This window comes from Exophiala aquamarina, assembly GCF_000709125.1.
Source record: "Exophiala aquamarina CBS 119918 chromosome Unknown aczIA-supercont1.9, whole genome shotgun sequence".
NCBI lineage: Eukaryota > Fungi > Ascomycota > Eurotiomycetes > Chaetothyriales > Herpotrichiellaceae > Exophiala > Exophiala aquamarina.
In genome coordinates, this window is record NW_013550579.1 from 403,066 (window position 1) to 419,263 (window position 16,198).

Sequence of the window (16,198 nt, forward strand, 5' to 3'; positions counted from 1 at the left end):
ACACCATGTTTCTTCATGGTTACGATGCAGATATCGAAGTACCGGTATATACAAACCACTACAAGCAGCGATATCTTGTGTTGAAACTGGATGAGGCTGAATTTCCGATCCAAGGCCCGGATTATGTATGGAGGATGCCAGGACGGTCCGAGGTTGTGAAGTGTGCTTATCCAAACAAACTTGGTTAACATCAGGCTCCAATGTTCCCGCACCCAACGAGAAGGGGTTTTGAAACAGGTCAGCCGTGACCACGATCCGGACCCTGCGGGCGGTGAGTGGGTGAGTTCGCTGGCTCGTGGGCCGTAACAGATCAGGTGGTGCTTCTATGCTTGAAAGGGCCATAATTGTTCGTTGAGCTTCCTAGGCTGGGGTGATTGCCCCTCTTCCACTACGGAGCACTGGCCCGGGCGGATAACCAGCAAAATTTAGCTTTGCAGCTAAGCAACCCTTTAGGCCTCTCTCGTAGGTCCCTTGGGTCCCATAGAGCCTAAAGCCTAGCTGAGTTAGAGCCTAAAGTCAGGAGGGGACCGACAGTGACAGCACCACCAGCGCCTGTGCTCCTCCGACATCATCCTCTCTCCGAATCCATGGCCAACTAACTGCACTGAGGTACTTACTTCACTTACCCTCTGGTCATCTGCTCCCTTCATCACCACCATCGAATCCCCATTTCACTCTGCATTGCGACGGACTACGCTGTGTTCCTATACCGATACCTTGTTCTCCCACTAGATTCGTCCTCAGGACCAATATATCCGTAAAAGTGGTCATTGATATCGCACTATCCATCCTAGAACCCTGCAGCCGGTACAGACGACGTCCTCACTTCCACTACGGTTATCTCCCCCTCTCAGGTAATCTAGACATTGCCAACCACTTCATAATCGAATGGTCCATCCGCCCCTCGACTAGTCCATTTCTCCGTCCTCGGTGCTTGCTCAATCAACTATCTTTCCTACCTTGCAGAGATCCTGTATCGCTCGTCCTCCAACCGAGCAGACTTGACATCGATACTGGCGGCTCTGCCGCCACCACGAGCTGGCAAACCACCCAGACTCGAACAACAACCTAATCATTTCCGACGGCCCATCCATTTCCACCTCCCCTGATCCATCCTTCAACACAGTTTCTACTTCCCAACCTCCTAACCATCCCACTGCCCAGGCCACAGTCCCATCAACCACGGAACAGATCCCGAGCACCACACAAGCCCCAAATTCGACTCAGGCGCCTATAGAGCAGGCACAGTTGTCAGAGCCAAGGGGGAGACGCAGAAGGAGAAGATCCTCCTCAGAAGAGCTCGGAACAGAAATTCAATCATCAGCCTCTGCCACGACTGTCTTGGAAGAAGCAGGTCCAAGTACTGAAACCCGCTCTGGCGGACGAACACCGAGACCAAAGCGCAGACGAATTGAGAAACCCACCATGAGAGTAAATGAGGACGCTGGACAAGTATATGCCAATGGTCATGCTGCCAGCTCCAATGGCTCGACTCCAAGGAAGCCTCTCCAGATGAATGGACACACTTCGAGTGCCTTGAATGGCTCTAGCTCATCGTTCACCAATGGTACTGGCAAAAAGCTCTCCCCTGTCCGCCCGCCCACATATCGTGGGCACAACAGAGAGGAAGTGGTGCGTATTATGATTCAAAGCCTGTTGGATATGGGATATCCAGATGCAGCCAATGTTTTGAGCAGTGAGAGTCATTTTGAGTTGGAGAGTGCTGCTGTAGCTGCGTTTCGAAGTGCTATTCTGGAAGGTATCTGGGCTGAAGCAGAAGCAATATTGCTGGGCTCGACTCCAAACGGTTCCCATCTCGACGACGACCAATTTAGCGAGGGTCTAGTTCTTGCAGAGGGTGCTGACAGAGGCCAAATGCTTTTCTGGATTCGACAGCAGAAGTTTCTGGAACTACTGGATCGCAGAGATCTCGGCGTTGCTCTGATGGTGCTTCGACAAGAACTCACCCCACTGGGACATGATATCCATCAGCTTCATGCTCTATCTACCTTACTCATGTGCCCTCCGGAGGACCTGCGAAGTAAAGCCCACTGGCCAGGAACGGTGGAGGAATCTAGGAAGATGCTGTTACAAGATCTCTCTCGTTCTATTGCACCATCTGTCATGATTCGGGATCACCGGTTGGCCGAGCTATTTGATCAAGTCAAGCAAAACCAAATCAATCAATGCCTATATCACAACACCTCACTACCACCCTCGCTCTACGCGGATCATCACTGCGATCGTGACGATTTTCCTTCACGTACATTTCTGCAACTAGAGGACCATACTGGAGAAGTCTGGCATGTCCAGTTTTCTCACGATGGTACCAAGCTGGCTACAGCCAGTCAAGATAGGTCCGTCAACATTTATGAGACTGTCACATTTAAACGCCTACATACTTTGACTCAGCATTCTGGGGAGGTGACCTATGTGGCATGGAGCCCTGACGACAGCAAGATCATCACGTGTTCTCAAGACTGCAAAGCCCGCGTGTTTGATGTTGAATCTGGGCGTTTGAGAGCGACCTTGGAACATCAAACAGTAGACCAAAACTATGCCATTACCGCCGCTGCCTGGGGTCCTGACTCGATGACTTTTGTGACTGCCAGCCATGACAGGAACTCGCAACTCTGTCATTGGAACTTGCGGTCCTCTGAAATGGATCGGCCTACCCATACCTGGCCGCCTGGATTCCGTGTACAGGACGTCGCGATAACTGATGATGGTCACTGGCTTGTTGCACTGGACTCTCAAAACATCATCCGGGTTTTCGACCTGCACACCTACCGTGAGGAGCCTCCAATTAGGTCTACCGGCAAGATGACAGGGATCACACTCAGCCAGGACGGGAACTCCGTCTTGGTCAATTTAGCTATCGGTGAAGTACACATCATTGACCTGGTTACGCGGGACATCATCAGGAAATTCAGGGGACAAAAGCAAGGCGAATTTGTGATTCGAAGCTGTTTTGGTGGGGCGGCCGAGAACTTCGTAGTTAGCGGCTCTGAAGGTACGGCAGCTTCTACGAGTGTGTACGTGATTACTGACATAAATCTAGATGGAGATATATATGTTTGGCACAAGGAGAACGAAGCATTGATCGAGAAGTTGTCAGGTCATGGCCGAGGTCAGAGTGGTAAGCAGTGCGTCACCACTGTGGACTGGAATCCCAGGGATGCTGGCATGTTTGCATCTGGTGGAGACGATCGCAAAGTTCGAATGTAAGGACAATATTTCATTTCCCTTGTGTCCATCGCTGACAACATCTAGATGGACGAACGCGCTGTCTCCGATCGAAGGCCTCGCACCATCGTTAACGAGATCAGTGGTACGGCATGAATCAGGCCGCACCAGCGCTATGAGATCAACGCTTTGAAATGAACCGCATCATAATCATGATTGGGCTGAAGGGATTCCAGGAGTTTCGAGGATTACTATCAGAACCACGAATGGGACAATCTGCACACAATAGAGGGTTGGGTAGCGCATAACATTGATGGTGTTGCTTTTGTGATTTTGGTTTTTTGATTGATTACGGAGCATTGTTGCCTGGATGACGGGAATATGTGGTGGCCAGGAGTCAACAGCCGACCCAGGCACCTACTACACCATAATCAAATATGTGATGGGAAGCATGGATCTAGCCTTGACAACAGGTAGGTGCTAACTAGGCAGGGGCGCAACTGCTAGCGAGAGGAGGTCTAGCAACTACTACATATAGAATTTCAACCACTCAATGTCGACAGAAATACCCCCGAGATCAAAGTCAGGTAGTTGGTGAATGTTGAAGAAATCAAAATATCATCCACGGAATATCCATTCGTATTTGTGCGTGTCCGTCGACCATAGGGTGTTTTGTTTCAGGTAATCTCGTGACACAGTAGTCAGTCATCTGCCAAAGTTCTCACAGCCACTGGTTTGACGCCCCAGACATTTCAGTGTTATTGAAGGCTGCCTGGTTGAAGGCGAGGACAAAGGATGAGACCTGACGTTGGATTTTGTCATTGTCCGTGTGTCGAGAGGGATTACCGAGTACACTACTACTGACTACTGACCACTACCACCATCGAGACCTACGTGGATAGTGTTTCGCCTCCCAAACAACTGGACGGAATGAAGGGGGCCTGTCAGACTATGGAGTACTGAGTCCCTACCTTCTGGGTGCCTTTCTTCGTGGATTAACTGCACCTGGAGTGGAGAAGCCTCCCCAAACTGCAGCCTGAAAGTCTCCTCTTCTTCGCGCTCAGTTAAGACTTCCAAGCCGATGTCGACGAAGCCCACGCCTAAACCCAAGCCTAAGCCACACCTGACCTTTCTCTTTGGCCGCCAAGATCAGCCACCAGGAGCGGCAGCAACAACACCGCGGACCAAGCGAGTCTCAAGTGCAACTGCATCATCCCAAGATTTGGCCAGCATTGCGCATTCACACCCGCACCCTCCTGCTGCTCTTGATATCAACAGCCCTCAACACCACCATACCAACGGTCCTCCTCTTCACCGCCAATCTCTTGACCTCGCCCTTCAAATCTCTGCAAGAAGTAGTGTTGATTCCAACTGCCCGGACCTCCTCCACGACTTTATTCCATTGACCTTCGCCCCAACCATGGCGGCTGCACCGGCCGGTGGTGGTCATTCGTGAGTGCCTGCGCCCGTTCTGTCTCATTCAGAGTGTTCCCCTGACTAGACATACAGCATCAACGTCAATGACCCTACCTTGATCGCTCTTGTCAACAAGTTGCAAGATGTTTTCACCACTGTTGGCGTACGTCTCCCAGGCACCATTGATTCCAGCACAAGCCTGACATTTCATCTTACCAGGTCGCGAACCCTATAGATCTTCCTCAAATTGTTGTTGTGGGCTCTCAGTCCAGCGGAAAGTCCTCAGTATTGGAAAATATCGTTGGCAGAGATTTGTGAGTTGCTAGAGGCATCCCTTGGACCCTCTCCTGAACCAATCATTACTGACTTGGATTGAAGCCTCCCTCGTGGTGCTGGCATCGTCACACGTCGGCCGCTTGTCCTTCAGCTCATCCATAGGCCTATCCCCGCTAAACTCCAGACAAATGGAGTCTCAGATAAAGACCTACAAAACAGCACCGACTCACAGGCCAATGTTGACGAGTGGGGAGAGTTTCTCCATCTTCCAGGACAGAAGTTCTATGACTTCAACAAGATTCGAGATGAAATCGTCAAAGAGACCGAGGCTAAAGCAGGTCGCAACGTTGGAATCTCCCCGGCGCCCATCAATCTGCGGATATACTCTCCTAATGTCCTCACACTGACTCTGGTCGATTTGCCTGGTTTGACCAAGGTGCCTGTGGGTGATCAGCCAAGAGATATTGAGCGACAAATCAAAGACATGGTTCTTAAACAAATCTCAAAACCCAATGCCATCATTCTTGCAGTCACTGCCGCCAATGTTGATTTGGCCAACTCTGATGGTTTGAAGCTTGCACGAGAAGTGGATCCGGAAGGTCAGAGAACAATTGGTGTGCTTACGAAGATCGATTTGATGGATACCGGCACCGATGTAGTCGATATCCTTGCTGGAAGAATCATCCCACTTCGACTGGGCTATGTCCCGGTTGTCAATCGAGGTCAGCGTGACATCGAAAACAAGAAGCAAATCGGCCTAGCGCTGAAGGCGGAGAAAGAGTTCTTTGAGAACCATCCTTCATACAGAAACAAGGCATCCTACTGTGGTACCCCTTATCTAGCGCGAAAGCTCAACCTCATTCTCATGATGCACATCAAGCAGACACTTCCCGATATCAAAACTCGTATCGCCACTTCTCTACAGAAATACAGCCAGGAATTGGAACAGCTAGGGGCTGGAGATCTACTGGGAAACAACAGTTCCAACATCATTCTCAACATCATTACCGAATTCGCGAACGAATATAGAACTGTCCTGGATGGAAATAGCTCCGAGTTATCCAGCAATGAGCTCTCTGGCGGCGCTAGAATTTCATTTGTCTACCATGAGCTCTATTCCAATGGTATCAAGGCAATCGACCCTTTCGAGCAAGTCAAAGATATCGATATTCGGACGATTCTTTATAACTCGTCGGGCTCATCACCAGCACTCTTCGTTGGAACCACAGCTTTCGAATTGATTGTGAAACAGCAGATTCGGCGATTAGAAGAGCCCTCTCTCAAGTGTGTCTCGCTTGTCTATGATGAACTTGTCCGCATCCTTGGTCAACTGCTACAAAAACAACTTTTCAGGAGATACCCGGGGCTCAAAGAACGATTCCATGGTGTGGTCATTGGCTTCTTCCGAAAAGCTATGGATCCTACGAACAAGCTGGTCAGAGATCTCGTGGCAATGGAGGCATGTTATATCAACACAGGGCACCCAGATTTCCTGAATGGCCATCGTGCAATGGCGATTGTGAATGACAGGCATAACTCCGCCAAACCGACCCAGGTAGATCCAAAGACAGGGAAACCCCTTCCTCCATCGGTGCCACCCAGGGCAGGCTCCCCCAGTCTACCCACCGATGGTTCTGACCAAAACTCGGGCTTCTTCGGCTCCTTCTTCGCCAGTAAGAATAAGAAAAAGATGGCCGCCATGGAACCGCCTCCAGCCACTCTGAAAGCCAGTGGCACGTTGTCCGAACGTGAGAATCAAGAAGTGGAGGTCATCAAGCTTTTGATCAACAGCTATTTCAACATTACACGGAGGACCATGATTGATATGGTGCCTAAAGCCATCATGTTGAGCCTGGTACAGTAAGTCAAGTCCACATTGATGCAACAGAGCTTTACTGACGACCACAGGTATACCAAAGATGAGATGCAACGAGAGCTTCTGGAACACATGTACAAAACAACAGAACTCGACGAACTCCTCAAAGAGAGTGACTACACTGTCAGAAGACGCAAGGAATGTCAACAGATGGTTGAGAGCCTGGGTAAGGCCAGTGAGATCGTCAGTCAAGTGCAGTAGACGGACATTGCGGCTCAACATCATCAATCAGAATGAGTACTTGTGGCCAAGTCGGATGCGATGCGGTCACACATTGGTGTGAAGACCGATAGACGAGGTAGCCATCTTGGCCAACCCCCAAGGCGACAACGAATACAAGCAACCGAGACGCAGTGGAGGGAAGAATGCAACCCTATTATCTCCTTTTGCGCGGCTGTTCTTGGCCCACTCTGGAATGCACACCTCTTGGCAATGCTTGTGACACCGCAAGGCGTTGATTGATGCGTTTCGCTTGCAAGTGGTGGGAGTCAGGTGGGTGGTACAGTAGGTGTGCAAACATCATGATAGAGCTGAGCAGAACATCGGCAGAGCGAGTCTTTCAACTGATTTGATTTCCTTGGGATACCACAGCGAGCTCTTCTCGGATTGGGAGTGGATATGAACTCGGCATGGTTGTCTTGGTCATGATCCTTAATGTAGCGGGTGGTGTGGGCAATGAGGAATGGACATGGTTCTTAGTTATTAGCTAGCGAGCACAGGGGGTTTCCTCAATCGTGGGTAGACTGCAGATGGTGTATGATTCAATATAAATTGTGTTCTCAGATCTGACGGTTGACGTTGATGAGGGTTCCGCTCTTCGATATAATCAATGTTGGGGGGAAGACCAACCCCGACTTGGCCAATGTTGCGGTCCTGCCATATACTAAGTATCTATTCCGATATATATATTCATGCATCAGCATTTCTCGAGCAGGAACAGCAAATCAGATCGCGGCCCGAAGTATCTTCTCGAGAGGCAGCAAAGCAAATCCAACTGTCTAGAATATCACCGTCAACTACCCACCCACCTAGATATCAATAGACACCTAGGTATTATACTTATTATGGCATCCGTAGTCCGTCGTATGGAAGCGTGACGACGCGAGACGGGAGCTTACTTACCAAGAGATCGAGGATTTGGTAGAAGAAGGCAGGACTGAGCTCCAGTGCGCTCTCGTAGGGAGCCTTGGTCCTTGGTCTGTGTGTGTGTGAAGCGAGGGACGCGAATGGGTGGGGGTGGGGGAAGTCGTAAATCGTGGAAATGTAATGAGCTAGCTACCTTAGCGAGCGAGATATATAGAACACTATATGTAATTACGAGTATAAGACTAATGAATGAGGAAATTAAGTTAGGGCAATCTAGGGCAAAGTACGTATTTATTGTCTGCTGTACTGGTCCTTTCCCCAGAAATCGGCCTCAGTAAGAGCCTTTCTCGTATACACGTACGTATTGGGTCCGCGCGAAGCTCGCCTCAGAAGGCTTAGTGGCGAACTCACTCGATCCGCGAATATCACGCAACAGCTCCCCGCGCATTCACTTCCCAGTGTAACCTTCTTTATATTTGAATCGCAACTGTATATGTGTCCTAGATGGTAGGAGATTGCGGGCGCCTGACTCTTGCCACCAGCCAGCGGGCGAAAAGAGGGTGACCGAGCTACGAGACCTGGTACCTCTGGACCGAGCACTAAGTGTAGATACGTGGCCTTTTTGTCCTTCTCATGATGGGTGATGCTTCAGAGCCTCGCTCGTCCACATCACAGAACACCACAATCACATCAACATTCCTACCCAACCAAATCTCTCGTGTGGCCATCATCGGCGCCGGGCCCGTCGGTCTCGCGTTCGCGAAATATCTGCTTGCTGAGAAGCACTTCTCCGAGATCGTCGTCTACGAGCAGCGCGATACCGTCGGGGGTATCTGGAATCTCAGCGATAATGCCGTTTCGAGAAGTGTAAGCGTGCCACAGCTTGATCCGTGGTATGGCACGAGAAGCAGCGGCAGCCGCCGCGAGGATGGAGGCGGGGATGGCGACGCTCTCGAGTTCGAGTCGCCGCTCTATGATTACCTGGAGACCAATATCCCCAAGCAGCTCATGGCGTACTGCGACGCGCCGTTTCCGAGGTCGGCTCCGCTGTTTCCGCGGCATGAGGCTGTCTTGGAGTATTTGGAGCGTTATGCGGAGGACGTGAAGAGTTTAATTCGGTTCTCTACGAAGGTGCGTCACGTTGAGCTAGGGGTTGAGGAGTGGGAGGGGAGGAAGAGGGATGTCTGGTCCGTTATCTCCACCGATTTGAGAACGGGCGTTGTCGAGGCTCCAAAGAGATATGATGCACTTGTTGTCGCGAATGGACATTATACTGTGCCTTATGTACCTTCGATCGCCGGGCTGCAGGAGTTCAATCAACGGTATCCTGGTGTTGTGCTGCATTCCAAAGCCTATCGAAGACCTGAGGACTTCATGGGCAAGAAGGTTCTTGTCGTCGGGAACTCTGCGAGTGGACTGGATATCGCCACGCAGATTGGCAAGTATGCACAGAAACCAGTGTATCTGTCCGCGAGAAGCGTCAGTGCGTTTGGATCATTGCCGCCTGCTGACTGGAGGGAGGATGTCGATGAGGTGGTGGAGTTTCTCAGTTCTGACGATAGTCCTCGTGGAATCAGGTTGAGAAGTGGTCGCATCGAGACAGGGTTTGATTCTGTGGTGTTCGCGACAGGGTACTTCTACAATTTTCCATTCTTGAGAGGCATCGATCTGGAATTGGGTGAGACGCTGATCACGGATGGATCAAGGACAAGAGGTCTCTACCAGCATCTTTTCCACATTGAACACCCCAGCCTGGTATTTCCCGTCATCAATCTCAAAGTCATCCCGTTCCCGCTGGGGCAGAACCAAGCTGCCGTTACGAGCAGGGTCTGGTCTGGGAGGTTGGCCTTACCCCGAAAAGAAGAAATGAGGAATTGGGAGCGGGAGACAATGCAGCAGAAAGGCGACGGAAAGTGCTTTCACCTGAAGAAGTTCCCAGAGGATGCGGCACAGATCAACGAGCTGTATCTGTGGGCAAAGGAAGCGAGGAGGAGGAACGGCTTAGAAGGTGATGGAATGGGAAAGCTAGGTATGCCTTGGGACGAACGGTTGACTTGGATGAGAAGTCGGTTTCCAGAGATCAGGGGTGCTTTCACAAGACGAGGTAAGGATAGAGCCAATGTTACTCACATGGAGGAACTGGGGTTTGATTTCGACGCGTGGTGGGGAGAAGTAAATCGGGAGGGCAGAAGGGAGGAACTGAAGATGTTTAGAGAAGCAAAGTGTCCAGCAAGGAGTGAACAGGTATGAACCTATGCGAGTAGAATAACTGAGTAGTGGACATTGACCAGTGACCACCAAGTGTGACTTTGCGTGAAGCAGATGAGCCGAGAGTGACACACTTGATTAGGCCCATTTGTATTTTTATTCATTGTGTTGGGAGAGAACAACTCACGCACTACTTTCCTTCCGACCTCCCATTCTTCCCCGGATAATTTTTCTTCCGATCACCTTTGCTGTTCTATCATCGTTCTTTCTACTTCATCCTCTCACGTCTTGAAAGCTCCTTCCCTCCGACACGACAGCTGTTCCTGTGGGAAGGTGCCAAGCACTGGTACTCGTGGTAAATCCTGCCCTCGGCTAACTTGCCCTTTGTTGTCCTCCACCAAGTCTCTTCTGGCCTTGGCTGCAGGGAAGTAGGAGGAACTAACCGCCATAGCCTAATTACGTGTACTCCGTTGAAGGTGCCTCCTTGAGTCCTTGAGTCCTTGGGCCCCTTCCCCCCGCTCCTCGCCTCCGGCGGCCACTCTAAGCCCCGGCCCGTCCAGTCCTGGCTGTCATACAGTTAAAGCGGCTAGCCAGCGAATCGCCCAGAAACCACGGCCGCCCGCTTTCTCTGGCTACTCCAACTGCCTGTACTCTGTACATACCACCGATTACTTGACTTGACTCGTGGTCCGTGGTACATGCACTCCAACCCATACACTTATCCTTTTCAACCCACTCACGCGCAACCCAATTTCAAGCTGACCATGAGGATCCCTAGCATTGCCACCGGTTCACTGAGTGAACAATGAAGAAGCCCTACAAGCCAAATCTCGTGGAATACAGCAAGTCGTCGACCAAGCGCAAGAAACCTTCCGATACCCCTACCCCCATCACAGAACTCAACACCGCCGCTGCCATATCCTACTCAGAGCGAAAAGAGGTCCCTTGGGAAGAACAGAGGACTCTCCCCAAGCGGTTTCATGAATCAGGCATTGGCACCTGGCCGGCCTTGAGAATCATCAACGAACGTGGTTCGGGCAAGAAGAGAGAGTACCTGTTAGAGTGGGAGCCACACCCGTACACCAAAGAGGTCTTTCGCCCTGACTGGGTAAGAATACTGTGCATCTATACACAAGTCTCCAGCTGACCCAAACCTCAGACTGCCGCCACAAGCGTTGGCGTCGCGCTCGTGGAAGCCTGGAAGAACCAGAAGAACCCTCTCAATCAAGTTTCCGGATCATCGAATGCCAGCGACCGACTCGCGAATCTCGAGGAACGCAGAAAAAGGGTCACACACACTATTCAAGATTCTTCCAGTGAGCCAGGATCGCAGAACATCACGCTCCCAACCACGGCAGCTCCGCCAGCCAAAACATCCAAAACTCCAGACTCTTCAAATCCACGCCGCGGCATCCCTTTATCATTTCTTGAGAAGAGTCACTCTGTATCATCGCCGTTAGAAATCGCCGAAACACAACAAGAGACTTCTCAGCAGTGGCAACGTCAACTTGTCTCTGTGGACATTTCTCCCCCCGACATCAATACAGCAGATTACGAATCGTTGCGAAGTAGCCAGATCAACTCTGCCGGCGGCATAGATTTCTCATCTCCTCTGAAATCTCAACTGATATTCTCACAACCTGAACGCACTCAGTCCTCGGCAAAATCTGGGCCCATCCCGGTCTCTACTCTGCTGACCAACAGACAAAAGAACGGCCTTAAGACTGCTAACAAGAATCCGCCTTCTAAACTCAATCCCTCATCCTCAGTTTCAGCAAATGGTCAACAGCCATTGAAATCTTCCCCTGATCCTGTCATCTCATCAGGTGGGCCTCGCGCAAGCGTCAGTCATCCCGAATCATCACCCACATCAAGCAAATTCGGTACACCGGAATACGTCCCAAGTACGAACCAAGACTCACCACGAGGCAGGGCCGTTAGTATCGAACTTGGGTCACAACTAGGATCTCGTCGAAACGGCCAGGCTTTGAAAATATCTGACCTGATTATTCCTGAATCAGACTCACAGATTCTGGTATCTCAAAATCAGGCCGCTCAACCGGCATCGCAAGCCTCGATTCCCCGCAATTCCTTTCCATCGCCTTTGCCACAGGGTTTGCAGACTTCGAATAATTGCTCCAAGTCGCTGTTACAGCTATCTAATCAGGCAAATTCAAACCCCCATTCGCAAGGCAACAGTGTTTCCTCGCCTTGGGAATTTCGCACACAACATCCGGTGAAAGAGACTTCTGCGGCTCGCAACCTCTCATATCAAGATCATAATCTGCCAACCACTTTGGGCAAACGACTACTCCAGCCTTTTAACTCGCCTATTCGTTCGGGCGGCAAAGACTCGACACAGTTAAGGCAAGCCCAAGCATCTCCTCCTGGCTCTACGACTTCGCCTTTGACACTCCGAGAAAGACTTCGTCAGGCCCGAGCTTCCACTACATTCGCAGACTTGCTGTCCAATACGGACATAGAGACACACACGAACGACATGGACATGTCTCCGGCTTCAAGCGACACGTCTCCGGCTGCTGGCGGTCGCCATGATCGCTCGAGGGAGTCTCCTCTCGAATCCAGTAGTGGAGCTCAAGGTGTCATGTACGATAACGCTATAGGTGGTAGTGCGCTTCCAATCCAAAAGTCCATCGAACAGGAGCAATTGCTTAATGATGAGCAAGACTCTGAAGGCTCAAAGGGAAGTTCTAGTCAACAATCGGTCGAAAATGAACGTGATATTGCTCAAGTTGACGGGTTGGTATTGCCCAGCCTGCCATTACTTGGCCCAAGTGAATATGCTCTTGGTCTTCCAGCAGAGGGCAAGATTCAGTCAGTCTATGCCGACATCATCAAAACCAAGAAGAAAGCCATCCTCAAGTTCATTAATCGGCATGAAGCCATTGGCTCAGGCAATACATCTCCTAATAGGACACATGAGCGGAACGAGATGAATGAGCTGATCCAACTACTGCATAACACAACCACACATCTCGACCTTGGTCTACCTGGAATCTCTACGCAGTATTCGATCAACCCAGAGCAACATGCCGCTTACGCTAACTACGCTGGTTCAAAATTTTCACTCCTAGGACATTTAGTCGATACACTGAAAAGAGTCAGCTGTTCCATCGTCATCGCGGCACGGTCAGGTGTCATTCAAGATCTGCTCGAGCAGTATTTGGAAACCAAAGAGATCAATGTCAAGCGACATGATCGAAGGAGTACTTCTCAATCGCCGGATGTGGAACGACCACACGAGTTTCAAGTTGAGCTCATGAGCACGATGTCGGACTACACGGTTAACTTGACTCGAACACCCATTTTGATGATTGCTTTTGATGCTTCGTTTGACGCGCAAGACCCTCAAATCAAGCGTGTGCGCACGTTAGGGTTGGCTAGATCGCGAACACTTGTTCCGGTTGTTCATCTCTTGGTGACGAATTCCTCGGAACATGTTGATCTATGTATTCCGAAGAGTCTGCCATCGCCTATACGATTGAAACTACTTGTTCGTGCAACGTACCAAGCCCGCCCGAACCTGGGCGGAAAGCCGACATACGTCCCCAATCCTTCGGATGAACCTCAAGGAAGAGCAATGGACTTCTCGGATCTACAACGCGCTCTGAGAAAGAGCCCTGAACGGAAACTTTACATGTTGGCTTCGATCATTACACAAGCTGCCATGTCATCCGACTTTGACTCCAAATGGGGCCTGGGTTCGGTGTCGGAATTGCAGTTGACTGAAGTCACTGACAGCCCGCCTAAGGTCAGTGGTACCAGTACTGTAGCTGAAACTCCCAAGGACGCTTTTCCACGATCACGTACTCCTGTCTCTCGTGCAGATACACCGTCTGGGAAGAAGCGACTGCTAGAAGTCGAAAACGCCGTGGTTGCTCTGAACAAGCGTCAACGTCTCACGCCTACACCTTTGCGTGAAACAGAAAATGGCAAGAGCAATGTACAGGTTGCTCAGCCTGTTCAAGCTCAAGACCTCATCAACAAGCTCCAAGCCGAGCTTACCAAAGAAAGAGAAGCCAGGCTAAAGGCCGAGGAAGAGAAAGAGAAGGTTCAGTTGCAATTGGACCAATGGAAATCAGATCATGCGGCGCTCTTACGACGTTATGAGAAACGAATGAAGAAATGTCACGAGCAAGAAAAGACTAATACCAAACTGGTTCGGACCATCGAAAATAATAAATCAAGACAAGAGAGGACTATCGAAGACAACACCACGCTCAAGGAGAAAGTCAAGGGCCTACAACAGGAGCTGAACGCAACACGCGAGGCGATTAAATACGGCGGTGGGGATGCCGCTACCGTGGAGGTGGCTAGAGAAGAAGCTCGATCTCTTTTGGCAAAGAACATGCATTTGGAAAAGTCCCTTGAGAACACTCGCAAGGATTTTGAATTCACCAGAGCACAGTACCAAGAAGCCTCCAACAAAGCGGCTGAGTTTGCCAACCAAGCTAGGGATCTTGAGGAGAAAGTATCAGATTTGTCGAAACAGGCAGGTGACGAGAAGCGTCGCTTGCGGGAGATGAATTACCAAGAGAGCCTCAACCACCACCTGTCGAAGATCGCCGAGCTAGAGCAAGAGAAGAGAACCAGAGATGTGCTCTTGAAGAAGATTGAGGAGGAAAATCGCCAACTGAAGCGCAATCGCGGCGTGCAAACTCGTGGAAGTAGTGCTCAGCCACCTGGAAGTCCTGGGCTGGATGCACCGAGTGGAAGCCGAGGTCCACGGAGCCGTCAGAATAGCCCGGCACCTGGTTTGTTCCCACATCATGGAAATACGGCTACAAACCGTGGGAGCTTGCTGAGACATGAGCGATAAGCTGTATGCCTGTGCCGTATATGTATGTAGCAATTGATCATTAGCACAATTGGCAATGCAGAGACTTAAGGTATCATCTACGGTAGCATGGGTACGCCCCCTTTCCCTTCGAGGATAGACAAGTACAATACATAAGCCAAATAGCTCATCGGGCTCCCATAGATCATGCAACTTTGGGACTTGGAACATTCCTACCGTTTCTTTCAAACAAGCAGGGAATATCTGCCATGGATTGAATGCTCTTCTGGACTGTGGACTGCCGCTTTACTTAGAGATCATGTGACCTCGTTCAGGCTGTCGCTTACCCTCCTCATCCTCCTCATCAGCCGTGCTTAATCCCCGTTGTGGCCACTGTGGTTGTTGGATGCTCGTGCTATACTCCATAGGTGCCCCTCTTTGATAATATAGAAAGTTTACACAAGTTTCCGCGATGGTATGGTTTTAGCGCTCCTTATATAGTGAAGCCGGGCTAGAAATTGCATCTATCTAGCTATTCAGACTCCAGAGTCGACAGGATTGAAGAGTAACCGCTCGAAGGGCGATTCGCACCTAAGCCTCGACGGCTCGACGCGAGATCCTTCGTATCACGCACTTCGTGAAACTGAACACTCATCAACCGGCGAGCCGGGGAAGGACTTTCCAATGGGCCATTTTTCCCTGTTGGACGGGCGGCCCTCTGCGGACTGCACACCTTTTGATGCTTTTGGTAAGTTGGCTGGTCTGATTCTTATTTCCGAGTGTTGTACGAAAGATTTCGTGATGGTGTTCTGTGGTAAGCACAGCAAGGGATGCTTAAACAGTCGGCGCAAAAAGAAAAATGTATGCCTGGACTTGCATTCGCCTCTATGTTTTGCAGGCAGCAGGCGTTCCTTTTCTCTATCTCGATTGGCAAGCATTGCTTACACTCACGTCAGTGCGAATAAGCAAGGCCAGGCATGCGCGCAGTGTCTCAGGGCAGGTGTTGGTTGCCCTGAGTATCGTGACGAATTGAGCCTCTATTTTCGAGACGAAAGTGAAGAAACCGTCTGCAAGCTGCAAAACGACCCCAAATGAACACAGCTCTCTCCTCTCGGAAAAAGGAAAGCGACCAGTCTTTCCGATAATGTCAGTCTCTTGACGGAAGTCACCCAAGAGCTCAGTCCGAGTGGGATGTCCCAGAAGGAATTGTTTGTCTGGCAAACATGCCTTCCATCTCCGAAGACCAGGCTATATGTTGCTTCTCCATGAACTATATCGTTGCCGACCCCTCTTGCCGGTGGAAAAGTCAGCTTGGATTTTTACCATCCATGTACAGCAAAGTGTGCGATCAT

The 16,198-nt window shown here is 50.4% G+C and overlaps 4 protein-coding genes across 4 annotated transcripts; all 4 read left to right on the plus strand.

The window, feature by feature from the left end:
* Positions 1 to 1,425: 1,425 nt before the first annotated feature.
* On the plus strand, positions 1,426 to 3,228 carry A1O9_09123 (uncharacterized protein; the record flags this gene model as incomplete). The annotated part of the gene is made up of 2 exons (XM_013401817.1): positions 1,426 to 3,013; positions 3,062 to 3,228. The coding sequence occupies 2 exons, from the start codon at positions 1,426 to 1,428 to the stop codon at positions 3,226 to 3,228; spliced, it is 1,755 nt and encodes a 584-aa protein (XP_013257271.1).
* Positions 3,229 to 4,606: 1,378 nt separating this feature from the next.
* On the plus strand, positions 4,607 to 6,955 carry A1O9_09124 (vacuolar protein sorting-associated protein 1; the record flags this gene model as incomplete). The annotated part of the gene is made up of 5 exons (XM_013401818.1): positions 4,607 to 4,638; positions 4,696 to 4,765; positions 4,822 to 4,916; positions 4,981 to 6,738; positions 6,787 to 6,955. The coding sequence occupies 5 exons, from the start codon at positions 4,607 to 4,609 to the stop codon at positions 6,953 to 6,955; spliced, it is 2,124 nt and encodes a 707-aa protein (XP_013257272.1).
* A 1,521-nt stretch (positions 6,956 to 8,476) lies between these two features.
* On the plus strand, positions 8,477 to 10,090 carry A1O9_09125 (uncharacterized protein; the record flags this gene model as incomplete). The annotated part of the gene is made up of 1 exon (XM_013401819.1): positions 8,477 to 10,090. The coding sequence occupies one exon, from the start codon at positions 8,477 to 8,479 to the stop codon at positions 10,088 to 10,090; it is 1,614 nt and encodes a 537-aa protein (XP_013257273.1).
* Positions 10,091 to 10,853: 763 nt separating this feature from the next.
* On the plus strand, positions 10,854 to 14,888 carry A1O9_09126 (uncharacterized protein; the record flags this gene model as incomplete). Its single annotated transcript, XM_013401820.1, has 2 exons — positions 10,854 to 11,156; positions 11,208 to 14,888. The coding sequence occupies 2 exons, from the start codon at positions 10,854 to 10,856 to the stop codon at positions 14,886 to 14,888; spliced, it is 3,984 nt and encodes a 1,327-aa protein (XP_013257274.1).
* Between the last annotated feature and the right edge of the window lie 1,310 nt (positions 14,889 to 16,198).